At 42.2% G+C, this 27,581-nt stretch overlaps 1 protein-coding gene across 4 annotated transcripts in view; it reads right to left on the reverse strand.

Moving 5' to 3' along the window:
• Positions 1 to 27,581, reverse strand: part of RGS7 (regulator of G protein signaling 7) — a 504,778-nt gene that overhangs the window by 43,871 nt on the left and 433,326 nt on the right. For all 4 annotated transcript variants that reach the window (XM_059715793.1, XM_059715792.1, XM_059715789.1 and 1 more), the window contains exons 10-14: positions 8,526 to 8,600; positions 7,175 to 7,273; positions 6,377 to 6,438; positions 3,274 to 3,384; positions 2,091 to 2,216 (exon numbers count right to left, since the gene is read on the reverse strand). In XM_059715793.1, coding sequence (XP_059571776.1) covers positions 2,091 to 2,216; positions 3,274 to 3,384; positions 6,377 to 6,438; positions 7,175 to 7,273; positions 8,526 to 8,600 — 473 coding nt within the window. The remainder of the gene's footprint in view (positions 1 to 2,090; positions 2,217 to 3,273; positions 3,385 to 6,376; positions 6,439 to 7,174; positions 7,274 to 8,525; positions 8,601 to 27,581) is intronic.

A 27,581-nucleotide genomic window follows, 5' to 3' on the forward strand; every position in this document is an offset into this window, starting at 1 on the left:
TTCAGAAGTAAAATCTACATTAACCTTAGAAGTTCATATATTATCTAATACTATATACCTATTGCCTAATACATAGATCACTCCATTATTATAGGTGTGTCTGTTCATGTGTGTGTGTGCATGCACATGCACACATGCATGTGTGCACACATACACATATAAATATAGGAGTAATATATGTATTGGGTATTATACATATTAGTTATATAACTTAGAAGTTATACACATACATATGTTCCAAGTCTAATGTAGATTTTACTGCTGAAATATATGTCTATGAGATACAGAAGTATCTAGAAGTACTATATATAGTACACACATATATAGTACAAATATAGAATACTTCAATATATGGATACAATATACATATAATACATAGTACTTCTATATAGAGTGTACACACAGATATGTATATATATAGCTCTACTGAAAGCATACGACTTTATTATGACTCCATTAGAACTACCACAACAAAATACTGCATTTACCCAAAGCCAAGATGACTTAAAATTTAAAGTGACTGCCCAATAATTAGCTTTTATATATGGATAATTTATAAATATGTTATCATTTTCCATGTATAGAATTTAATTATTGGAGGGCGGTCATAAATTCGTCCCCCCCATTGCTACAGTGGGAAAAGCAGCAGCAGGGGCAGAGAGCTGATGGGGCAGGCTGCCTCTTTTCCCCCACTGTCTGCCCTCCTGCAATGCTTGCTCACTCACCTATCCCCTGCAGCTTCAGGGCCAGAGTCAGAGCCACAGGAGCCACTCGCTTCCTCCTCTGCCTTGTATTCAAATCAAATACAAGGGTTTTTTTCCCCCATGCTAAATGAGGGGAAAAAAACCTCATCTTGGATTCAAGTAAATATGGAGGCATTTACCAATAGTTAGATTATAATTATATAAAATTAATTAGAACATTTTTATTGATAAGTGAAATAATTTTAACCAGAGATATTTAGCTTTAACCTCACACACATGCAGCACATTTTTATTAAGTCATTCCTGAAGAATATATATATTTTTGGAAAAATTTGGAAGTAACATTAATCATTTCATGTTTAACCACTACTATCGGATAACCTTGTGGTTATTTTCACTTACTACAGGAGAGATTTGCAAAAGCTCCTAAAGGATTTAAGAGCAAAAATCCCAGTGAAAGTCCATGGGGACCAATGGTCTTAAATCTCTTAGTCATGTTGGAACAATCTCTCCATGTAAGTTTATTTTAATGCTGCATTTCATAGATTTCATAGATTTTCAGGTTCGGAAGGGACCTCAGAAGATCATCGAGTCTGACCCCCTGCCCTGGGCAGGAAAGAGTGCTGGGGTCAGACAACCCCAACCAGGTGTTTGTCCAGTCTCTTCTTAAAGACCCCCAAGGTAGGGGAGAGCTCCACCTTCCTTGGAAGTCCATTCCAGGTTCTGGTAACCGTTACCGTAAATAAGTTCTTCCCAAGGTCTAGTCTAAATCTTCTCTCTGTCAGTTTATTCCTTAAAACAGAGGTGGCCAACCTGCAGCACAGGTGCCACAAGTGGCATGGGCAGCCTCTGTGTGTGTGTATGATAGCAGACTGTGGAGGAGAAAAGAAGTAGAGCAGCAGCTCAGGCAGAGAGAACAAGGCATGGAGCAGAAATCAGACTGGATAGGAGAAGGGGATCAGAGTGGCACTTTGGGAAGGACTAGTTTATGGCATTCCTGCCAAAAATGTTGAATTCCTGCCATCCACCCACAGTGTTAAAGTATGTTAAATAACCTGTGAGTGGTCAGTATTTTGGGGATGAGTTTCAAGATGAAAGTTTCTAGTCAAATTACTCAGCTAAAAGCTGATAGTAACCAGAGTAATAAATATGCTTAGTCAACAGATGCACGCACTATTAAAGTCTGTTGTAAGCCTGAACAACCTCAGATCTCAAACTTACTAGAAATTGAGAGCAATTGCAGCAATTCATAGGAGTAGACCCTAAAGAATAACAAAAAAACCCCAATGCAGCTGTGAATGCAAAGTGAACAGCAAGAAAAGAATAGCAACAGACATAGAGAACATGTCTTGAAAGCTATTGAAAGATAAAAGTCCTCAGCTTCACCTTAAGTTTTCTGAGCTGAATTCTGACTCCAGGAATTTAAGAAACTGCTCTCTTCCAACAGGGTCCTTCAGTGCTTCATCCATGCCAAAACCCCATCGCTTTACTCTCTGCTGTCCTGGCTCTTTGCTGAGAGTGGAAGTGGAAGAGGGGGAAAAAAAACAGTAACTAGTACTCCAGCATTGTATGTTTACATGAACTCCACAAGTCCAGCTTCATATTTCTTACCTTCCACATCATATTTGTGCTTGTGCACTGTTCAGATGTTCACTATCATTCAACTAAGCACACTCCACACTTAATCAATGTAACCTAGGTATATGTACGCACATATGAAAAGGGGCAATCTTGACTGAGGACAGTTGTGATCCAAATCTAAAATGAGGCAGTTCTCCCTAGCTGAAGCCTGGAAATGGCAAGAATGGATTCTGCAGTCTTTCATACTTTCATGTTTCCTGCACCCCACTTTCAGTTGACCATGCCATGGGACCAGCAGCTGGAAACTTTTTTTTAAGTCCCCAAAACAAGTAACAATCCTTCTTCCCCTCTTCTCTATGCTCAGTGGCACATCCCCTCTCCTCCCCATCCATGCCTCCTCAACCTCACCCACTGCTACCACCGTCTTCAGGTTGTCCCAGGGATGGAGCTGGAGGGGGGGCAGGGGGTGGAGTGGGAGCTCCAGAGCCAATCCAGCTGGGCTCTACTAGGGACAGCGGCAGCAGCAGGTGGGTTCCTCCTTCCTGCCCAGTTTCCCCAGGTGTGGGGGAGGCACCTGATGCTGCTACTGTCTCTAAGCCAAGCCTACCTCCATGTGCAGTCTAGCTGGAGTGTGGAACAGGTGGCTCTGGAGTCCCTTCCATCCCTGGGGATGGCAGAAGTGGCAGATATGGGAGGGGAGGGGAGGGGAGGGGATGGGAAGAGAGGGGAGGGAAGGTGAGAGGAAGGAATGTGTCACTGAACACAGGGAAGGTGGGGGAAATGTTTATATGCTTGAGGAACTTTAAAAAAAAATCTTCCGCTGCTTCTCCTGTGTATAGTCTGCCTGCATGGTGTACAAAGAGGGAGCAGGAGTGCAGCCACCCTTTCAGCACAGGTTTCTGCTCCTGCACCTCCCTTTATGAAATCCTGAATTTGTCCACTATTACGCTTGTGTGGTTTTATCTAAAAATAAAAGGCAACTACATACCTTACTTCAAGTTCCCAGAAAGTAGTGTCATCTGATATCCAAGGGTTAGAAGGGTCAGTGGGCACAAGAAATGGATCGTATTCCACATACTGCTCTGTGTAGGCTAATAGACTTGGAAAATAAAGCATCAGACATTATGTGGTTAATGAGTTTTATGGTTAGGAATCTTATTCTTAAAAAGCAAAGCAAAGTGTCTCCTAGCTTGTCAAGCACTGAAATAGAATAATTTTATTGCTAAAATTAGTAACGTAGCCTTTCATTCAGGAAACCTAAGTTGCTGATGACTGTAATAAGTTAAACACTCTATAGAAGACTGGTTGTCATCTTTGACTGTCAAAGCATTGGGGATGTGCGAAGCAGGCTGTATTCGATTCAGATTCAGTCCATTTCGGGGGACAGTGATTCAATTTGTTGATTTGGATCACTGTCCCAATTCAATTCGGCTGAATCCAAATCTAAAGATTCGATGCTGATTCGGAGAATCAGCAATTCGGCCATAGACACAGCTTTAAATGTATTTTCTACATACTTCGAGGTATTAGGCATGGCTTGTGAACGCTGATATGGTGGGGTGGATACAGCATCCCGCAGGAGTGCGGGGGGGGGCCCTGCATGCTCAGCAGTGGACCCCGCACTACACACCCTCGGCTTGGCTGCAGAGGGACCCTGAGTGCTCCCTTAGACCCAGGAGGCACCAGTCTCTGAGCTGGTCCCCGCGTGATCTGCAGCAGACCTGGAAGTGGACTGGAATTTCTTCTGGTCCACTTCTGGGTCCATCGCCAAGAATGCTGGGGACCCCTCCCTGCACTCCTATGGGATGTTCCATCCACCTCACTACCTCAGCGTTCATGAGCTGCCTGGTACCTTGAGGTATGTAGAAAAAACATTTAAAGCTATGTCTATGTCCGAATCATTGAATCTCTCTGAATCTATTCAGAGGGTTCTGATCCAATTTGGAGAAATTAAAGGGTCTCCTGATTGGATTTGGAAATTCGGCTGCTGAATTGGGCTGAATCTCCACCAGATGGAATCAGTGACCAAAGCTTTGTAGAGCCCTTGCAAAGCATACAAGACTGGTTCAATTACTGTTGTTTCCTTCTTACAAAGGTCTGAGACAGCCCTTAGCTGGAGGAAACATCTAAAAGAGATTATGTTTGCTCATTTATAGCTAGTTGCAGAACAGAGAAAGAGGCCTGTACAAACTGATTTGATCCTGTGAATGATCATTGTTTGTGTGTTCACCTGCAATTTATGGCTGAATTACCATCACACGCCATACCATAAGGGAACAGCTTAAAAAGAGACTGGGATGCTATTTTTCTCCTCACTGGTCTGGAGAGAGAGGCTAGCCATTTACACATCTACCCAATCAGTCTCATATGAGCCTTGTTTCTATTTAAGTGGGTTCATCTCTTGGTGTGGATGGACAGGCTGAGGAAAAGACGCTCTTTGAGAATATAGATATGAGGCAAAGCTGCAGCATCACTGCATGGGAGATCCAGAGACAGGTTCTTGAGCTGCACAGTTTGTTTCAGTCTGGCTAATGTCTCATTAAAGTCTGTTTTAGGACTTAGATGGAACTAAGTTGGAGCAGCTGAACTTGGTGGCATTGCACATTCACATGAAGGCAGGGTGGAATGAGATTATTCTGGAAAGTTAATGTTGGGGGAAAGATGGCAAACAATGTAAAAAAGAGTTAGTAGAAGGTGTGGGACGTTGGGGGTTCTTTTTGTTTTTCAGTCGCTGGGGAGTAGGCATGGTGCAGGCTTGTTAAAATTTGTCAAAACCAGTCATATTCCCTAAACAGGGCTCCCTAATAACTTTAACATGGAGGATATATATATGTGTGGGCACCTCTTTAGCAACAGAGATCAAATTAAGTATTTGCAAAACCAAAGATAAGTCAATACAACAAGGGTGCATCTACGCGAGATGCATTAATGCGCATTAGCCTAATTTAATGTGCATTATGAGCATTCATGTGCATTAAAAATGGTGAAATTAGGCTAATCATGCCTAAATTTGATACCTGAAAATGCAGGTATCAAATTTAGGCATGATTAGTTAAAGCACATTAACACACATGTGGATGCGACCCAACACTAACTTTAGTGCCGGGTCTGCCCAGCCACTAGGGGCACATGGCAGTGCTGCAGGTACTTGGCACTAACTTTAGTGCCAAGTCCATGGATTTTTAGACACCTGCCAGAAATTGCTTAATGCATATTAGCTTAATACAGCCACTCTCTCTCCAATCTCTCAGTCCTGATCCTCAAGGGAAACTTACACAACACTTCCCAGAGACGAGCCTATGAGCTCCATTTCATCAACCTGCTGGATACTAGAGATCATGGACTAAACATAGACATTGGATTTTTGATACATTACAATCTGCCTGGCAACTGACTCCCCAGCCCAGCCCAGCCCCTGGCTTCTTTACTTTTCATTCCATCCAGGAAGAGCACACACCAACTGCTGAAACTTCCTTAGCCTGATGAAGGGTTTTTGAGCCCAAAAGCTTGCTTAATAACTATTCTCCAACTATTTGGGTTGGTCTAATAAAAGATATCAAATTCACCCAAGGAACCTTGTCTGCCTATGTCCTTAGACCAACATGACTACAACCTACACCCCTATAAAATTTAGTGGCACTTAAGTGCAGATGCTCCCCATAAGAATTAGCTAGGCTCTGAAGTTTAGAGCTGCAAGTAGTGGATACATGTCCTCTGCAGTATGGACACATGGAATTAATCTGCCCTTGGAATACTACAGCCTTTTCTCCACTCGGATCTGGTAAAGCAGGTAATTATTTTCCTAGGAGTTTGTACAAAGCAATTTCAGCATCTCTCCTTCCCTGGCAATACATACACACATTTTTTTCCTTTCAGCCTAAACTGGCAGGAAAGGAATTTATTTGCACCATATTAGAAAATAAGAGAAATGTCATAACTGCAGAACTCACATTTAAAGAAAACTTTCTACATTGATTTTCAATAATATCTTAGCTCCTCTGTCTCATTCTCCTGTTTGGTTTCTTTACACAAATTCTCTCCCTATGCTTCTTAGAGTACTTCAGAAATAGCAGATGTGACAATGCACTTACCTCTCTGCAACTTTTGACATTTTTAATCGATGCCTATCTAATTGTATTTGCCAATACTTAATCTGCAAGAAGAGAAAGCAAAATGTTATGAGTAATTCATTGCCTGGCTCTATTTTCAGGATTTTTGTTTTTATTAAATCTTAATTTATCCAAAGGTATGAAAAAAGTATAGATGAACTATATTGACATTTCAATATTATCTTTCTAGAGTAAATGTAACTTTCTAGTAAATATAAATGATTATACAGAGCCAAAAAGGGACTGATTTTACATATTTTCCTCAGGGCTCATCAACAAAAAGCCAATTAGCATTTTTCAAATTTCTTACAAAGAAAGCCATTAACTGCTCAGTCATGCACCTTCTACAAGTTCTATTGCTCTAGGAAAGATTAATGAAGCATTAATGGCAGATATAGGTGTATATCCCACAGATGCATGCACCATGATCCAACTACGCCCTGAAACATTAAATGAAAATGTTGAAAATATGAGTGAGCAAGCCGCTTAGTGCTGAAAGGCTGATGGGTTTAATTATAGAAAGTACCCAATAAATGGATTGTTGGTAAAGCTTAAACTGCTAATAAAGACTAAAAAATGTTAATGTTACTCCCATTAGTCTTAATATGGAAGCTAAATGCCTAAGTCCCCCAATACTGGAAGAAGGGGAAAGAAAAGAAACAGATTTTATTTCCTCTACATATTTACATGCTAAATAAATATCCTTGCAAGTTATGGTAACTTTTGAATCTAATTTCCATGTTTTAATGGGTTATATAAAAGTTTATTTGTTTTCCAAACCTCTTGATGTAGTTCATCTTCTGTGGGTGGCTTAGCTTCTGGTACTGGTGTATGGGTAGGACTGTGACTTCGAATGTCATTTTGTAATCCATAGACAGACTACACAAAAACATGGAAAGACAGACATTTGTTTTCAAACAGTGTGCTCTACTTGTGCCTATAGAATTGTATATATATTTTTAACTTTGTTTTTTCAGAAGTTTTACATTAGTACTCAAGTATGTGTACCACATGCTGAAAAAAATAATCTGTACTTCAGTACTGGGATAAGTATTAAAGGATTCTTATAAAAATGCACAATTTCATGGTGTCATAGGATCCTAAAACTACCATATTTTATTTTACTTAATTATTTTAGTAAAGTAGGAAGTGGAGATGACACAGGAAGGCAGCTATCTCAGTGGGTGGAAATGGCTGGCAGGAAGAGAAGGAACAGGAAATTGAGAGGTATGCTGTCATGATTAATTATTATTTGTACAGCTTCCAAATTTATGGTGAATGTTTTATAGATGACTAATGTCTGAAAACTTTGATCAGTACACACAGAACGGTACTGAAAATGTTAACAAATCCAGACTTCCTTTTGATTCAGTCCTTTATATGGAATGTGACCATAAGCTAACTAAAAGGAATAGTTTACATTAAATATGGGCTCAACCTGATATTGGCTGTCTTAGAGTTCAGGTGGATTGCTATACACTGTACTGAATCAGTCCAGCCCATTATAAATAGAGGTGATTTGTAAAATCTGGAATTTGATATGAATATCAACATTTCAAATGTTTCAATTGAGGAAAAACTTTTACCTTAAACTAGATCCTATTCCCTTCAGAGTTATTATTAACCCACTGTTGTTACAGGGGCTCTGACATATATATTGTAAGCAAAAATTCTAGGCCATTTTCCTTTTTCCATAGAAAACAATGTGGATAGTAAATATAAACCATGTGTGTTCAATCACTGAAAGCAACACATTTAACTTAGTCTCTTCATATCTTTTAAGATCTTGGGATAGTATTTACATATTTTGTTTCAGAGAACTGAAACAAAAGTTGGAAAGTTGTTCTAAGGCTTTGTATGTGTGAACTGCATAAGATTCATGTGTTCAGTCTCCTTAAATAGCCCACAAATAGTGCTATAATAATGCAATCTAAAGAAAACAATGCCTTATTATTTTTTTTTAATACATTTCCTGGTAATTTGTCATGTAAAGGCATGAAGAGGCAAGGAAATATTTAGATTTATTTGTACAATGCAAAGAAAAGGGGGGTTATATTTTCATTCATTAAAAGAACTGAAGAACATGTCAAATGATGAGATACACTGCATTCTATCCAAACTCAGCATTTACCTTTCTTGTTTTGTGTGGATTTTTCATCCTTGAAGACTTTTTTATATCCACTTCAGTCGTGTTTACACAGCCCGGCTGAAAAAAAAATGACATCTAAGACAAAAATTCATATTCATTTCATATAATTACTACACCAGGAAATCATTACTTAGGCCCCCTCTTTATGTTATATTTATTAAGCAATGACACAGTTAATTGCACAATAAACTGGCTATTGGTGCAAATTAACTATACACCTTAAAAAGTTTTTGCTCAAAAATGTGCAATGGCTTTATAGCTGGTTTCTATCCATCTTTAATTTGCACATGTAGGCAGTCCCCTGTGGCTGGGAGATCACAGCTGCTGTTTTATGTGTAGCCAGTGCTGAGAGTCCCACAGCTGCAGGACTTTCAGCCTCAGCTGTGTGCATGATGCAGCTGAGACTGAGAATCCCTTCAGGCGTGGGACTCTCAGGTTGGGCACAGCTGGAGTTGAGAGTCCTGCTCTGATGTCCCAGCCCTGGGGGTGCATGGGGTGCCCCATAGCTGGAAGATCACAGTGGCTGCGGTTCCCCAATCATGGAGGTGCATGGGGTGCCTCCATGCCTGGGAGTTCTGTCAGCAGAGGAGGTACCCAGCTGCGGGACCCTGCTTTTTGCAGGGGAGCCTGGGATTGGGCTCTTCTTGCACCAGCAGTAAGGTGTGATGGGATCTAAAGCATAATCCCAAAACCATACCTGCTGCGATACATCTGTGGCTTGGCAGGAGGCATGATTTTATGAATCGCTCATAAGATCTCATCATGCCTTTACTGGCATGTGTAGAGGGGGCCTTAGGGTAAGAAAACTGAGTTCAAACACAGAAGTGTAGATAATTATATCATAATGATATATGACATTATATGTTAAAACAAACCTTTGGATGTTGTAGTATAGATGCCTCTAGAGCAGGGGTGGGCAAAATGCGGCCCGTGGGCCGGATGCAGCCCGCCAGGCTATTCCATCCGGCCCACAGGACCCCTAAAAAATTTAGAAAATTAATATTTATCTGCCCCTGGTTGCCTGTCATGTGGCCCTCGAAGACTTGCCAAAGCTCAGTATGTGGCCCTCCGCCCCAAGTAATTGCCCGCCCCTGCTCTAGAGACATATAAACTAGTTCTGCTTACAGGGCCATGAGTATTGCTGTTTTATAGCCTGCCTTTAAACTGCAGGGGAAATGCTGCCAGAATTGGATGTCTTTCCTATAACAATGACTTCAGAAAAAAATATATTGAAACCTGCCCTAAAGTCCATTTTCAATGAGCAGTCTCCTGTCTCAGTTTACTAATTACCTTAGTTTTGAATACCATTTTGTTTGGCCTGTACTTAGAGAACTATTCTTCTATTGCACTCAGGATGCCCTTTAAGCAAGTTTAATCTATTTCTGCACTTTGAAAGGGCTGTGAACAATACATAGACAAACACAAAAACATTCTAAAAGGTGTTTACAACAGAGGCAGGTACTGGATCACTAAGATGATTATGGATGTTTAATTTCAATGAGACCAGAAAAATCATAACTAAGATACAAATAATATGACTATCTTTGTTTTGCATAAAAACTCCAAGCAGAGAAAATGTCTTGCTTGTTTAATTCGGAAATTAAGGTCTTGTCTAGATTGAAAGACCCTCATTTGAGAGCCAATGAAATTATATCACAGAAGACAAAGCTACACAACTGAGAAGGGAAGGGAATCTCATCAGACAGTTTAAAATATTTAATGGCTTACTGATTATAATTGTATTTAACTCCAGCACCTAATGAACACTTCTCAGAGAGCACATTTTAAGTTTCAGAATCCCAGTTAGATGTGCGGCATACAAAAAGGCTCTCTCGCCTAACCACTGGGCAGTGCTCATATTTTAAGGTTAAGAAAAGCAAACAGACAACAAACAAATTAATCTAGTCTAAGTGGTACTTGAAAATGGAATTCACCCTTCCCTCTCTACTAATGTTGATCTATTTTAATGCTTAATTCTTTTGCAACCTTTACATGTATTTAAGAGTTGAAAAACAGTTACTCCAGGCTAAACCTGAAATGACATTTCTAAATTATAAATCCTTCCTAAGTATGGGTTTATACTGAAAGTGTCAGACTGTTCTTAGTAGGCAAAACTAGCGAGAGGGATTTCTATTTATAAAGAAAGTTACAGAATGAGAAGAGAGGGAAGTCAATATAGTGGGAAACATTAATCAACATGCTTCAAGGTATCCCTGAAATACAATGGGGTCAGGAAGCAGTGTAGTTTGCAGTGTAAGACAACTGTTGGATGCTATATATCACAATTAAATGCATTACAAGGAATAAAGCCTTCTTTTAAAATATTAAACACTAGCTAGGTGTGGAGACAAGATAGAGGATTAGATGGACTCCTAAACTATTTTAGCACAGGCAGTTCTAGGAAGTATATACAGATCCTCTGTTGTTTTTTTCCTAAAATAATAAGTGGCAGCTGTTAAACACTATAATACCAAATGAAAGATACAAAGAGAAAAATAAGGCTTAATATAACAAACTCTTCACATCTGAAACAGGTATGAGCTTCAGTAACTGCTTTAAAAATAAACTGAAGTCCTTGTTAAATCATGTTCAGTGCATTTCTAAAATGTAATACTGATCTGATTTTATGGTTATATACTATGAGCCTGGATCTATGCGTTCTGAAATATGGCACAAAATCAATTAACCCAATGACTTCCATAGTGATAAGGGCAAAAGTAACCATCAGAAGGGTAAGAATAAAAATACCTAGGTATGAGAAAATATCTCTAAGACAGTATTTTAAATTTTCAAGAAAACAATACAATGGGTACCCGTGAAGAGGCAAAAACTGTAGTCTTTTAACTCAGAACATCTTATAGGCCAAGTACAGTAGTTAAAAAAACCTGAGGAATAAATGTAATGTACACGGTTTTCTGTAAACAGCCTAGGTTAGATCAGTAGCAAACAGAACACATGTTCACCCTTTGGTGGTGAGGGCATGCAGGCTGCCTGCAGTGGTTGAGGCCATCAGGTTGGAGGTGTTCCTGCATGCCTTCCAGCACACCCTGTGGGGCATGCCGGAGACTGCTGAGTGGAGCCAAGTGCTCAAGCCAGCCCTGACTGGCTGCTGGGAATGGAAAAACATGCCCCCAACCCTACTTCCCCTAGCTGAGGTGCTCAGTTCTCCCTCCTCCACCCTAGTACTCCAGGACCCTGTAGTTATTGGCCTTAAAAGCCTTAAAATACCCCATTGCGCACGGCTTGGGGACCTGCTGGCAGTGGCCATGCATTGGAGGTCACAGGCCCAGTCCCAATGTTATGCCCCTGCCACCATGACCCACCAGAGGCGAGCCACCCACACTGGCTCCTGCTTGTGAGGGAGTCTACACTGGGGTATAGGTGGCAGGATGCCTGGCTCTGGCCACTAAGCTGTAGTGTGGGGGAGCCAAGGTGGGGGTCTGTGGGGCTTTAGTTTAATCCTTACAGATTTGCTCACAATTTGGTTCAAGTTTGTAGCAAGTTTCAGAATTCACCCGATAAATGGAAAGCACTGCTTTGGTTCAAATTTCATTACAGGAATTTCCACAGCTATAATATATATATTGCCCCTGAAATCCTCTCTAGACATAAAAAAAATGCTCCAGTAGAATTCAGAGACTAGTAAATGAAATTCAAGGCAGAAACTGAAGCCATACAGAAGATTCCTTTTGTGCAAAGAGGCCGGAGTAGCAGCTGTGAAGTGCATGGCAGAAGGAAAGCTGCTGAATGTTGGTGCGGGAAGATACTTGTCAGGAAGCTTCAGTACTAAGGGGAAGGCAGAAAAGGAAGATATCAGCACTCTGGCAGCCTGAAATGGAGGGAGGAATAACGAACAGTACTGCCTAGCAATTTCAACTTGTCCCTGCAAAGCCCTCAATGGAATTCTAGTCCAGCAGTTCACCCTTATTTCTTATGTATTCTGTATTTATTAAGGGAGTATTGAATATACAGTTAAGCGTGATATTTAATGCTCCTCTGGTCACTACTGTTGACATCTGTCTTTACTTAGAAGTGATTATCAGACTTCTTGACTAGGGACAGAAGTTACACACAAACTGGTTTAAGTGATCAGAAACTAGTTTAAACCTGCAACAGAATAGAAGTTCAGGGCACATAAATCAAATGGCTGAAACTGGTTTAGGATAAACCTGGTTGACTATAGTATCAGACTTAACTGATTTGGGTCAAACTGATTTATGAAAATTCTGTCCCAGTCCCGTTCCTGGTTCAAGTCCCTCACAGTCTCCCACATGAATGACTGGTGTCTCCTGCGACTGGGGGGCGGGGGGACACCATAGCAGCAAGCGAGGACTGCCTGCAGCCACCAGTGGCCATGTCAGTGGTGGGGGGTGGTGACCACCCACAGAAGCTGGCAGTGGTTTCAGTGGCAGTGAATCTCAGAGGAGGCACATGCCCCACTGTGCCCCGCTACACATTTTCTATGGTCCCCCAGCATCCCATTATGGTTTACAGCCCTGGGCTGGGCTGGGCTTTCTGCTCTAAGTCTGCTCTAAGTCTGCACTGAGGTCTCAGAGACCTCAGGGGCAGCAGGAAAAGGAAGTGAACATGCAGTCAGAGAGCAATTCTCTAGCACCCCCTGGCTTCTGGCATGTACCACTGCAATCATGTGGCTGCATTTCCTGAGTCAAAGGTACGTGTCTGGTTGCTTCTGTTTCAATTTAATCTCTACAGCTTAGACTAACCTGCAAAGACTGGACTGATTCAGCCTCAAGCTTTTTGACTGTCTGTACCTAGACCTTTTCAATGGCCACCTGTTGAAACCTGTTATGTCACCTATGCTTTTTCCTAGAATAATTAAAATTCTTTGTAGGAAGCTGGATACATTTTGATTTTATTCATGTGCCCTCATTAGCATACTACACATGTATCAGAATATACTTAAAACCCTGTTGTGTCTCCTTGTGTGATTTTTTTTTTTTTTTATGGGACCACTGGACTTTTGTGAGTAAGAGGCTCCTCAAACAGGTTTACCATTTAGCATGTAGTACATCATTTGTATAGTAACATTGTTTTGAAGAGCTTCCAAACAAATCTCCCGGAAGATTTGAATGGTCTTCTCTTTGAGTGAAAGAAAATAACTGAAGACAGATCTTTGGCCTTGATCTATCTTCAAATACTGCTGCCAAGTTTCTGTGACAGATTTAAGAGCAAATTATCCCCTTTTATCTAACTTTTTATATTTGCCCTATCTCAAGGTGCACAAGACATGAAACTGAGTGAGGAATCTTGATAGTAAAGGGCCAAAGGACTCATCCAAGGGAAAAATTATTTCTTGAATAAATGGATGCACTTCATTAAAGTTAAAGACATTTTCCCCCAGTTATGCAAGACATGAATTTGGCTCCCTGAATTGGATGGATATTGGATAAACAACTTAGATATAATGCTTAATAAAAGCTCTCATACTGTTCTAATATAATAAAAGCCATTGTCTGTCTGTCTGTCCATAATTTCATAGACATTAGGGCTGGAAGGGACCTCAGAAGATCATTGAGTCCAGCCCCCTGCCCAAAGGGCAGGAAGTCAGCTGGGGTCATAGGATCCCAGCAAGATAAGCATCCAGTTTGCTCTTGAAGGTGTTCAATGTAGGCACTTGAACCACCTCCGGTGGCAGGCTGTTCCAGACCTTGGGGGCTCGGACAGTAAAGAAATTCTTCCTTATGTCCAGCCTGAAATGGTCTTGTAGTAGTTTATGACCATTCGACCTAGTCGTCATCCCTTGGGGTGCTCTGGTGAACAAACGTTCCTCCAGATACTGGTGGTCACCCCTGATAAACTTATAGGTGGCCATCAGATCACCCCTGAGCCTGCGCTTTTCCAGGCTAAAGAACCCCAGGGCTCTCAGCCTGTTGTCGTAGGGTCTGCTTCCCTGACCTCTGATCATGTGCGTGGCTCTTCTCTGGACTCTCTCAAGCTTCTCCACATCCTTTTTGAATTGTGGAGCCCAAAACTGGACGCAGTACTCCAGCTGCGGCCTCACTAAGGCCGAGTACAAGGGGAGAATGACGTCCCGGGATTTGTTTGAGAAGCATCTATGGATGCAAGCCAGCGTTTTGGTCGCTTTACTAGCCGCAGCATCGCACTGCAGGGTCCTGTTCATCTTGTGGTCAATGATGACCCCCAAGTCTCTTTCTTCCATAGTGCTAGCCAACATAGCACTGCCGAGCCTATAAGGATGCTGCGGGTTTTTCTTCCCAAGGTGGAGAACCTTGCATTTATCGGCGTTGAACACCATCAGATTCTCATCCGCCCACTTGCTGAGCCTGTCCAGGTCAGCTTGGATCACTTGCCTGTCTTCTGGTGTGGATGCTTTTCCCCAAAGTTTGGTGTCATCAGTGAACTTGGCCAGTCCACTTCTGACTCCAGTGTCCACATCATTAATGAAGATGTTGAACAGTATGGATCCAAGGACAGAGCCTTGGGGGACCCCACTGGTCACGGGACACCACGATGAGTGACTTCCATCAATTACTACCCTCTGGGTCCAACCCCGGAGCCAATTTTCCAGCCAGTGGATCGTGGAGGACCCAAGGCAACAATTGGCCAGTTTCTCTAAGAGGTGATCATGGGAAACCAGGTCAAAGGCTTTTTTGAAGTCAAGATATATGACATCAATTTCTTCTCCCTTGTCCAGGTGATAGGTCACCTGGTCATAGAAGGAAATGAAATTGGTCAAGCAAGACCTACCCGCGACAAACCCATGTTGGCTATCCCTTAAGATGTTGACGTCGGCCAGTCCATTAAGGATGGCCTCTTTAATAAACTTTTCTAAGATCTTCCCTGGGATAGAAGTCAGGCTAATGGGCCTATAGTTAGCCGGATCCACTTTCCTCCCTTTCTTGAAGATAGGCACAACATTGGCCTTCTTCCAGTCTTCGGGCACTACACCAGAGCGCCAAGAGTTTTCAAAGATCCGTGCTAGAGGCTGGGCTATGATGCTCGCCAGCTCCTTGAGTACCCTGGGGTGAAGATTGTCAGGGCCGGCTGACTTGAAGGTATCCAGCTTCTCAAGATGTTCCTTCATGAAGTCAGCATCAATGGAGGGCAGGGGATCACCCTGCTCCGGGCTAATTGTGCATGTGCTGCCGAGAGGGCAGGTGCCAATTGGCTGGGAGGCCTGGGCTGCATGGGCCCAAGTTTGAGCTGCTGCTGGGGAAGTTTGGTTGCAGGGAAAACACCCTGGCCACCTGAGCACGGGGCTGCCACCTGGAACAGCCAGCAGGAAGGGGAAGGGGGAGGTGGCAGGCAGGGAGGGAAGGAGAGGAGGGGAGGCAGGCTGACATGGGCCAGGGAGACACAGAGCAGCAGGGAGGGGGGTGGAGCAGGGCCAGACGACAGAGAGGGTGGGCACAGGGCACATAGGTGGAGGGAGAAAAAAATTGTGGAGGCTGAGCATGCGGGAAAGTCTGTGAAGGGAGGGGGAAGGTGTGGCTAGGAGCAGGAGGGGAAGGGAGTGGAGCAGAGCCAGGATTGGAGCCTGCTGCACCCGTGAAGCAGCCCCTTCCCTTGCACCTGGGGCCATTGCCTGGCTTTGGCACACACAAAACTGCCACCCCCACAAAACTGCCACCCCCATCCCCACACTGGCCCTGGCTGCCTCCCTGAACCAAACAGGAGGGCCTGGAGCTAAGGGCCAGAGCAGGGCCAGCCTCAGCTACACTGCCAGGCCGAAGCCCCTGGGACCCCTGCCCTGCCCCACACCGAGTCATCCTCAGGAGGAGCCCGGCACAGCGGGGTCCACGGGGCAAAGGCAGCTGCAGCTGGGGCTGGGCTCTGTCTGCTCCCTGCCTGCGTGCCTCACTCCCGGCTTTGACACTGGCAGGGTGCCATGTGCATCCCTGCTGGGTGGGCCAGGCAGCAAGGTACATGGTGCCACACCACTGTCAAAGCAGCAGCAGTGAGGTATGCAGGCAGGGAGCAGGCAGAGCCTGACCCACCGCTGCAGCTGCCCCTGTCCCGTGCATAGATCAGAGGCGATATGCCCCATTCCACCCTTGGCTTCTTGGTACCACACCTGTGGAGCAGCCACTGGATTGTGCTGGGCTCTTCCCAGGAATGACCCAGGGCAGGGCAGGCATGTAGGTCCCAGGGGCTCTGGCCCAGTGGTGCAGCTGAGGCTGGCCCCACTCTGGCCCCCAGCTTTGAGCCTCCCTGGGCAGTGCGGGGAGGCAGCCTGGGCCAGTGCAGGGCTGGGAGCAGCAGTTTTGCGGGCCCTCCGGTGACAGGCAATGACCCAGTTGCAGGGGAAGGGGCAGCTGCATGGGCCCTGGGCCCAGCTCTGCTCTGGTCCTAGACCCCCTCCCCTGTAGACTTTTATGCCTGGAGGGAAAGGGGGACATGCATGTATGCACACTCAGCCCCCCCCCTGCCCAAATTCTTTTTGTTCCTCTGTGTGCGCATGCATGTGTGTGTGCGTGTGTCTGTTCACTGCAGGATGGAGAGTGTGTTTGTGTCTGTCCATTTGCAGAGTGTGAGTGAATGGTGTGTGAGCCCACTTGCATGCATGCATGCGTGTGTGTGTGTGCATGCATGGATGAGTGTGCATGCATGTGTCTGTGTTCATGGCAGGGAGAGTGTGTTTGTGTTCATGCACAGACACTGAGTGCATACCCATCTGTGTGTGTGCATACATGTGTCTGTGTATGTATGAATGTATGTATGTGTGTGCATGCCTGTGTGTGTTCATGGCAGGAGGGAGAATGTGTTTGTGTCTCTGTCTCCATGTACAGAGAGTGAGTGAGAGTAGTGTGCACCCATCTGTATGCATACCTTTGTGTGTGTGTCTATGTGTGTGTATATATAGCCATAGCAGGACAGGGTGGGCAAGGAGCAGGGAGAAGATGTGGGCATGTGACCCCACCACCCCCAGCCTCGCAGGGTCCCCCCAGCCTCCAGCACCAGGAAGGGAAGGGGCCCTGCCCCACTCCACAGCCTAGCTCCTGTGGGGGGACACGGCCTCCAATTTTGTGTTTCCCCAGGGCCCCAGTACACATTAATCCACCTCTGGGTGCAGAGCAGCAGGGGGGGAGGTAAAGGTACAGGGCCGGACATGGAATGGCATGAGGGGGAGGCACAGGGCCAGATGTGGAGCAGGGGTGGTGGTGGCACAGAGCTGGACATGGAGTGGCAGCAGCACAGAACAGTGGGTGGTGGTGTTGGCCACTGCATGCAAGATTTCCCCCCACACCCCATGTTCCTGGGAGGTAGCAGTGGCATGGGGTGGTGGGTGCCCATGATCTATCCCTGCCCCCCTCCCCTCCCTGCCCGTACTCCACCATCATTCTTGAATGGCAATTGGCTAGTTGCAATATATATATATCTTTAAATTGTTAGAAACTTCAAGGATTTTGGAACTATTTCAACAAGGTGTGACATAGGAAAATTTAGTAGCACAGAATGTTCTTGCATACATTATTCTATTCCATTGGGAAAAGATAAGCTCTGTAAATTTGAAAGATGTGTATATCTTTCAGAAATGAGACTGAGGTAGGATGGATGAGTAAGCAACAGTACCACTTTTGTTTTCCCTATACTGTTGGCAGGTTGTAAGTAGCTGCATTTTGATGTAATTCCAACAAGAAACATATCTAGTCCCCCTTAATCTAATTTAACAAGCATAGGTCATTCAATTGTAAATACCACAACCTTATTCTTGGACATTTTATTAAAACTATGGATACCTTTAAAAATATTATATTCTATCCTCTAGTTCTGACAATGGTCAGAATTCACTAACCATTATAAACACAGTGATATCTAGGAAAATATATGATATCCACAGTCTTTTTCCTATGCTTGGAACAAGTGATAGATGATGTAGTGCACTACTATGTAGCTTAAGTTGAAATTCTTTTGTAAGTAATTGTCATATTCACTATGCTTTAAATGGGAAATATTAGAAATAATATGGTATGTTACACTTTGACTGGTTAGAAATAGACAATAGGAATTTCACACTCTAAGGGCACAGACAGAAATTGTATTTGTTTTGCACTTGGCCCCTTCCAAGCACTATACACCCATGCCCTAACAGAAGTACACAGCTGCAGAGCACTTTAAAAATCTCCAGTTGTATGACAAATTAACTCTCATTATATGAGCATTCAAATGAAGGAAGTCCAAAGCAGAGCATCTTTATTAACTTCTGTTTGATTGGGTGGCTGGGCTGATGCAGCCTACCCCTGCCCCTGGTGCTGTTTGCATGATGTGAAGGGGGGAGAAGGGAGTAGTGTGAGCTCAGGCTGGGGTCTGCCCAGCCTATACTGGAGTTGAGATGGTTGGAGTGGTTCCAACCTACTCAAACCCAATCAGCATAGGCTGGGCTCAATCCCCCACCCTCCCAACCCAACAGTGAATGTTACTGTGAAGCACCATGAGTTAGACTGGGCAGCAGCATGTCTGTCAGTGGCCTAAGTGCCCCGAATAAAACAACTTAGTGATTCAGGTTTTTGGCATGTAACTTATTGACCAGCTAAATGGCCAATAGTTAGTTTGTTACTAAACATTTTTTACAGGCAAGCATTCTGCTAAGATATATTTGTCGTGGTGTATCTTAGAGTAGAAAAAGCCTCAGAAGAAAATAAATTAATGTAAACCATATTTAAGGCAACCTTATCTCTTCCATAAGCATTCACACCTTGCAAATTTTAGACAGAAAGAGGGACATGTCAAATGTACTTTGAATCTAATCATTTTTTAGTAATCCATAGACTTGTGGCATCTATCCAAAGCCATGTGAGACTGAGATCCAATGGAAATGGATACTATAAAACAATGCACACACAAACCTGCTGCAATTCACAGTTCATCCTTCAATCACTAAAGGTCTTTAACTTTACCACCTGCTGTCCTTGCTCCTTTACCAAGTAGCCAATCTGAGGATGTACACTACTGTTTTCTTCCCTGCAGTTACCTCTGATTATGACCACATCCAATGTCATATAAAGCCATGTGGAGAGCAGTAATGAGTATTTTAAGGAGTATTAAGTTTATCTGCCTTTTAACTGAAAAGTCTCAAAGTATTTTAAATAAGTACCTTGTGTTGGTATTAGTAGTCAGGAATGCAGAGCTCACTGAGGCAGCTTGAGTCCTAGACCATTATAGAAAATCTTCTCAAGAATTTGGATGTTAATTCATTTTGAAATGTACCTCTATCAGGTTCATTTCTGTTGCAAGAGTGGGAAAAATTGCTAAAATATATTTATTTAACTGAAAAGTATCAGGAATGAATGAATTTTCTATACCTACATCCAAGCCTGTTAAACACCATGGACACATCCAGATTAGCCCACACGTGCTTCTTGCTGCGTCTCAAAGCAGGTTGAGAAACAGAAATAGGTATGCTGGGGAAGAAAATAAACATTCCCTATCACTGGGAGTCCCAGGAATTTCTCAGGAGGGTAGCACTCATAGTGGTAAAGTTAAATACCTGCATGTGATTGGAGAATCAGGGTCATGGTGACGAGAACAGCCTAGATACTTAAAAAGTGTGCTAATTTAAAAGTAAATTGTTTAAACTTTATTTTAAATTACTGGGGAAGCAGGCTTCTTAACTAGAAACATGTTTATAAACTTTAAGGATCCACCAAAAGACTGAAAATTAAAATTCTTCAACATACAAATACCTTAAAGAAAACAGGTAAGAGCTCCTAATTTGACCTTCAGATCAGGCTGCTAAGAAATGCTACAGAGACCACTCTTCCCAAACTGCCTAGAAACTTTAATTGTGATATCAAAATTCATAAGCCTGCAAGTAAACTAGCAGAAATGTTTAGTAAGAAATGAGCTATAAGTTGTAACAGAGCTATCCTATTTTTTAAAGCAGAACTGTTAAGCTGCAAAGTTAACACACACACACACATGCACACAGTCACAACTCCCCACTATCAAAAAACACAATACTGCAAGCTAATAAGTCTAACAAGTATACAGACCTCAAGGTTATCAAACAGGGCACGAATTACGGAGAAGCACAGGGGGGCTGAGGCATGCTATAGGAGATGAGAGCCCACCTGTAAGATTTGAAAATCATAACCTGGGGGGGTCTCCGGTTTTATTAGGGCATCATGATGGGCAGCTCAATTTTTTTTGCAGACCCCGCCAAGAGTCATAGGGTGATCTGAACCGTGCTATCAAATGATTTATATATACCTGTTGTTTTCACCATAGTTGATAAATATCACATGGTTGTGGCCTTCTCCAATATCCTATAATGCCTTAACTTTTAAAAAAGGGTTAAGATTTGTTGACCCCAGTTTCTGGCCTTGACTCCCCTCAGTCGTATTTCTGATTGAGAGAGTGATTATGGATGTGATGCTTGTTTTGATTAGGAGTCAGGAGGGAGAGATCTAGACCCAGTGAACCCCAGTTGACTCCAGTGATGTCAGGACCTACTTTCACCAAGCAGAGCAAGTGCAGTAGAGATCAAACCAGTGACATGAGTTGTAAGAAAGGTGAGCTGCTCACCTTCTGAGATGATTTAATAATATAATCCGATTATTTTGAAATGTACCATCATGTCTGTGGTTCTTATATGCAATATGCAGATACTAGGTCCAGTCAGGCAGTAGACCAATACCTAGTGGAGAACTCTGCAAGTCCCTAACACCACAGTTATTTGGACTTGGGCTCCAAGGACTAATAATCCTCACTTTTGCTGTCATTTGATTCCAAATTCTAATATTGTACTTATTTAAATTATGTATTTAAATTGTACAAGAGATTTGTGGCTCTTCAGATTCAACATTGATGAATGAGAGATGGGGAGTGGGAGTGATTCTCACTAAGTTTTATCTCTGTCCACTGTTTTTTGTCACGAGAATACCATGCATATCTTATTTTTAGTTCTATGTCCCTTCAGCTTTTGCGTGACTACAAATCAGTACAGATGCCTCTCTGGCACCAACATTATTTGATTTAATTAATCCTTCACCTTTCTCTGAGCTGACAACTTGAAGATGAGCATCAGAAATGGTGTCCTTTTAAGCTTTGGCCTCCAGCTTACTACTTAATTAATAGGTGACTCAGGAAATGTGGGATGAATTTGTATGAAAAATTACATCCCCCTCTGTTGTAGTTTTAATAGTGTCATCACAACACAGATTTAAATGATTCATGAGTCTCATGAGCTCTTGGGTTGTTTAAAGTCAGTCCTAGTCCAACAATGCAAGATGGATATTTTATAATCTGCAAACAGAAGCAGACTGATATGGGAGTGTTAGCAGTTCCCTAATGGTAACCATACAGTTCTTGGACATTCCTGCATATTAGTTTTCCCTATACAGTATGACACAAGTAGATTATTTTGTGTCACACTGCACGTAACTCTGTGAATAACAAATGAGCTGAAACACATGCCATAAAGTATAAAAAGTATGTTTTTTGTTCAGGTTCTATCAGAAGTATGCTTCCACTATGAAATAAACAGTAGAAAACAAACTTTTAGTTGAATGAAAGGAGCGTTAAACTAGATATATGTCTGTCATATATAGTTAATATTAGGCTCTTCAGCGTTCCTGAAACTCAGTGTTCAGCTTTGCTGAAGAAAATGATCAGGCATGTATTTTTTCCAGTGCTTCCTATGTGCTTTCATTTACCTGGTTTGTGGGACATCATTTCCCACCTCCCCCAAACAACATTAAATTTGAAACTTTTTTTAATTAATAGATAGTTGGTCCCAATATTAGCAAATCTAAATCTCTGTGGCAGCAGTTTTAGCACCTCACTTGCAGCTGGGATTTCATTGTCCTATATCTCAAATCTCAAAAAAGCTCCCTAAACAAATCTCCAAATCCTCCAAAGACTACTATGGATCAAAAAGAAGCAACTGTTGAAAAAGGATCACAGGCTACTTATTCAAGCTCTGTATTTTGTCCCCATGCCTTTAATCTTTTTTTCTTTTTCATTTTTAGAGAGAGGTATTATGCTACCAAGTAAAACCCTCATAGGCCCACAGGACAGAATAAACACTCTTTCAGAATTTTGAACCAAATGTAGCCTGCGCCAAGCAGGTTGCCCCAAACAGCATGGAATAATACTTTTTTTAGCTCAGAATCAAATGTGATCACTTTTCCTGGCAAGCATTATTAAGGTCATATTAAAAACTATACATGAAGCATGTTAAAAGATACTGTGGATTTTCCTAAGTAAAATCTTTTGTATGGTTTCTATAAAATAATATTACTAAAACAAATTAAACTTATGCTGCTTGATTTCTAATTCTAGTCTTCATTAGTTCATAAAGATGTAGAACTGGCTGGCTTTTAATCATCTAAGTACATATTTTATTTCTTTCTAATACATTTATTGAACTGATATTTTAAGCCTAGGAATATTCAATGTCAAACCTTCCAGTGAACTGGCTATTTCAAAGGAAAGGATCATCTTGGTAAGAATTAATAAAGGCTTTGTTAGGATTAAGTGTTCTCTCTTGTTGAAAGTTTTAGTGGAGAATTATGCAAGGCAGCATAGAATGAAATTAAATGCTCGATAAGATGTCCTTGTTAGCTTTCTTCATTTCAACTCATTAAAGAACAGAGATTAATAGTATATAGCTCTGGATGTATGTATTCAGTTGAAATAAGTAAACTATCAACTTGATTGTGTCATAATCTGATGTCTTGTATCAACAGTAATTAATATATGCGGTTTATAACTTAACATGAACTTAACTCCGGACAGAAACACCTGATTCCACTACTGCACAATTAGCATAATCAATCATAACGGGTGTGTATATATGAGCACAGTCATTTAGTACTAGCTTAACCAAGTACTAAATGACTGTGGAGAAACCAGTGTTACTGCACAGTCCCATCGCCGCATGGTTATTTTTAGACGTTACTGTGCAGTAGCAATGAGCTACTGCACAGTAGCTCATTCCTACTATGCAGTAAACATCACCATCATGGTTCATGAGCTGTAGTACCTCGTGTAGATGTGCCCAGTGTCTTCATGGTATTTCTATTTTCAGATCCCTGAATAGTATTAAACTAGTGGTGGGCTCCCTATTGTTGTGCAGGATAGACTTAATCAAGACACAGCAGGAAGTGCAGTGAATAGATAAAAGCTGAATTATAAGTTGTCAAGTGGCTTCCCTTTTGTCTGGTAAGGCAACCTTAGGAAAAAGAGGCTCAGAGCTCAGTGTGGGGTAAGAAAGAGAATTTTATCTGACTAGTTTCTAATTTTATATGCTCCCTAATTGTATCTGGTGTGGTAAGGCAGAAAGCAAGGCATGGTGGCACCTTAAAGACTAACTAGTGCAGTGAGTAAATTCAGCCTATTGTAACAATAAGAGAGAGAGAGGTAACTAGCCTCTCTCCTGTTAACCTGGAGTCAGGCAGAAGGCAGGGTGAGGTGGCAGCTTAGCGAATAGAGACTGTTTCTGAAGCAATAAGCTTCTAAGGCTGCATCCACATGAGTGTGGACATTTGGTTCCCTGAGGACAACTAGCAGCGCACCTTGTGTTGCTGCCAGTTGTCTCTGGAGAACATCTGAGCCACGTACCCTCTGGCGCATGGCAGATTACCCTGGGTGGGGTAGGAGAGGCTGAGGTCAGCACTAGGTTGGCCCCAGCAGCCTCACCTGGGGTCCTGGGCATCCTGGGCATCACAACAGCAGTGATCCTACTGCTCTGAGTCTGTCCGGCAGCAGAGTGTGGCTCTGGCCAGTCAGGCTCCAGTTTTGAGCAGCACACGCTGCTCTACTGTTTTTTTGCATGGGTTTTTTTGACCCCAGGCTATCCCCGCCCCACACACACTGCTCCCTTGCAGCATTGAAAAAGCTGAATGTGTGGAATGTGGCACCATAGACATGTCTGTGGTGCAACATAACACACAGCCACACTCATCTGTTGCATTTAGATCCAACACGAAGTTTAGGTCAGAATAAATGCCCAATCATGCACAGGCCTTAAATAGCCCTAAAAATGGCACACCCAATATAAGTTAGCTCACCTCAGGATGTGAACTAACTGGGTTCTAAAATGGGTTACACAGCCTAACAAATGCCTGCATGCATTGACAGCATAGCCCTGGGGCTGGAAAAGCCCAGCCACTCACTCCAACCCCAGGGCTGTGCTGTTCTATCTCCCCATTTACCACTGGCAGACCCACCAACCTCCCTCGGACCTGCCAGTATTCCTACAGACCTGCCAACCCACCTGTTGATCTTTTGATCTAAATGCCCAGCCATGCATATGGATTAAATAGCCCTAAAAATGGTACACCCAGTCTAAGTTAGCTCACCTCAGGATGTGACCTAATCCAATCTAAAATGGGTATCCAGTCTAACAAATGTTTGCATATGTTCACAGCATTGACCTGGGGCTGGGAAAGCAGCACAGCCCTGGGACTGAGAAAACAGCTCAGCCCTGGGGCTGGGGTGAATGGCTGGGCTTTCCCAGCCTCAGGGCTATGATGTTTAGACAGGACAGCCCTTGGGAACCAGTTGAAGTTTATACAAATAAGGAACATTATGCTGTTTTCTGGCTATAATTTAATACTACCTAACTTCCCTGAGGGCCTTGTTACATCATACACTGTGAGCCACACAAATGTTGACTGGTGTCACTGCTAGCTTAGCAGTCATGCCCTTAGTCTAGAAACATCTGGCTGTCCCCCACCTGCACAGCTGGGACTTGCTGCTGGAGGCCTGGTGAGCAGGAGCAGGACTAGGAGCTGTAGCTGTGAGCTGTCACTGGAGGGCTGGTGAGCCAGGACAGGCTTCTATCCCTGCTCTATGAGCAGGACTGTGAGAGATCCTGGGAAACTGGAGGACTTGAACTTGGGTCACACATCTGTGGGGAGTGACCACACCTCAGTGGGACAGGAGCTGGGTAGTGAAGATCAGAGATAATCTTGCCCTGGAGTGGCTTAATTTTGAGCCGTATAATGAGTGCTTAAAACCACTTTAAAATGTTAATGTGCAGACAATCCATGAATTAAGAGCTCTAGGAGCTGCCCAAAATTACCATGTAACAAAGCTGAGTATTTTCATGTGGACAAGCCCTTATACTAATGTACTAGTCCTCTCTCATTGTGATTTAATTCCTCAGAAGGAAATAAAGTTTTCACTCTTTGACACTGAAGCTTCCTGGAAGCTGTGATTAGTTTATGAATAGAAAATACATAGGATACCCAAGTCCTTGACTACACCTCTGCTACTTCCCAAAAGCAATAGCTTATAAAATCTCTATTTTTATACTTGTATCAAAAGATACAAGGAAAAAAATTAAGGATCTGATTTTCTACAAAGCTGGCTGAGATCAATACGCATTGTAGGTGTTCATTACTTCTGAAACTCAGTCCCTAAGTATACAAATCATTGGCAAGCTGGAAAACTTGCTGTTGTATCATACAATGGTGCATCATAATAGTTTTCATTTCTTTTAATTTGTGAGATATTAGACCACACGGTCATCAGTCTGATTACCATTTTCCCCCTACCACCATCACTTTTGCTCTTTGATCTGGTATTAGAGGTCACCTTTCACAAAGTATTTGAGCTAAAACTAATATTGCACACTATCTGAGAACCTGTATCTCCACATTTAAAATGTGATAAAGTATTATTATTGTATTAATCTTTGTCCCTGAAAATTTATCAAAAATATAAGTTGTCAAATCTAAACTAAAACTGATGACAAATGACAAACAAGATGGCATCAGATATTAATGGGAGGGTATCATCTGCTCTGTTTTTCCTCAGTATGTTTGTAATTGGCCATCTAGTATTTAATGTCTCTGAATACTCTTTCAGTGTGAAAGAGTCAAGTAGGAGATATCATACCATATGCTTTACCCTGTTGATCATTACTAATCTGCTTTTCAAAGCATTTCCTGATGTTGGGGAGTGCAGTAGGAATGATTCATAGAAATAAAAGAGCAAGGATCATTATGAGATCACACTGTCAAAAAGTATGGGGTGGAAAGGGAATGACAATACACAGAAATGTTAGGACTGTACTTGAAAACTAGCATTCAAGGTTATATTTTACAGTCCACAGAATGCAGTCTGAATGAGGTTAAGAGCTATGACATCTTTTTCTTGTGATCCATGGCAAACTGTGAAATTTACATTTATGCTATGACCACTGCATGAAATCCGTGGTTTTTTTCCCCTTTAGGTTTTACAGTGAGTCCTGAATAATGCTCATTTCTAGAGAGTCAAATGGAGATTCCTTCTTTGTCTTGTGTTTGTCCAATTATATTCAAAAGCCAACATGAAATATCAGAGAAGGTTGGTTTAAAATATAACTACATTCTAAATACTGCGCCTTAACTCTTTTATCTTTTTTATATATGTAGAGGTGGACACATTCTCAGTTTGAAATAATATCTGCTCTGCTGTCCCCACCCCAAGTACTCAAAACCTCAAAACCTTTTTTCTAATTTCTTCAGCCCAGAAACCAAACATATGTAATTTTACTGATCTGGATCCAGATTGAGCTTTTTGTTAGTAAGCAAATCATTTTGATAAAAAATATAACTTTTTACAACAGGAAAAGGCTACCCATTGCCTTCCTAGCAGGATAGTTTATACAGCTTATGCACCATCTTAAACTGATAAATAACTACTTAATAATACTCATCAGCCTTATGAATTATTAGAAAATCATTATTATAATTATGCTTATGAACCATAAACTTCCTTTGCACAGGTTCACATAATGCAGTATATCTGCACTAGAGTTTTCCCATTATTTTCTCTTACTAATTACTGCTACTTAGTCACCTACTTCTCATTGAACTGTCTCTTAGAAAACAATTAACATCTCATCAGATTCTGTAATTATCTACCTTCCCTACAGATTTCATATCTTCCCATTTTGGAATCATCCCCAATTTTCACTTGAACATTACATTCCTACACTGTTGGCACATCATTTTATTACAATGAGAAAACCCATTTAATAACGTTGCTATAATAACATGAGTAAACCCAGAGGGCAGTTAACACACTGTTTCTAAATGGTCTTACTCAGCAAGCTATCTATGA

The sequence above is a fragment of the Alligator mississippiensis genome, chromosome 1, assembly GCF_030867095.1.
Source record: "Alligator mississippiensis isolate rAllMis1 chromosome 1, rAllMis1, whole genome shotgun sequence".
Taxonomy (NCBI): Eukaryota; Metazoa; Chordata; order Crocodylia; family Alligatoridae; genus Alligator; species Alligator mississippiensis.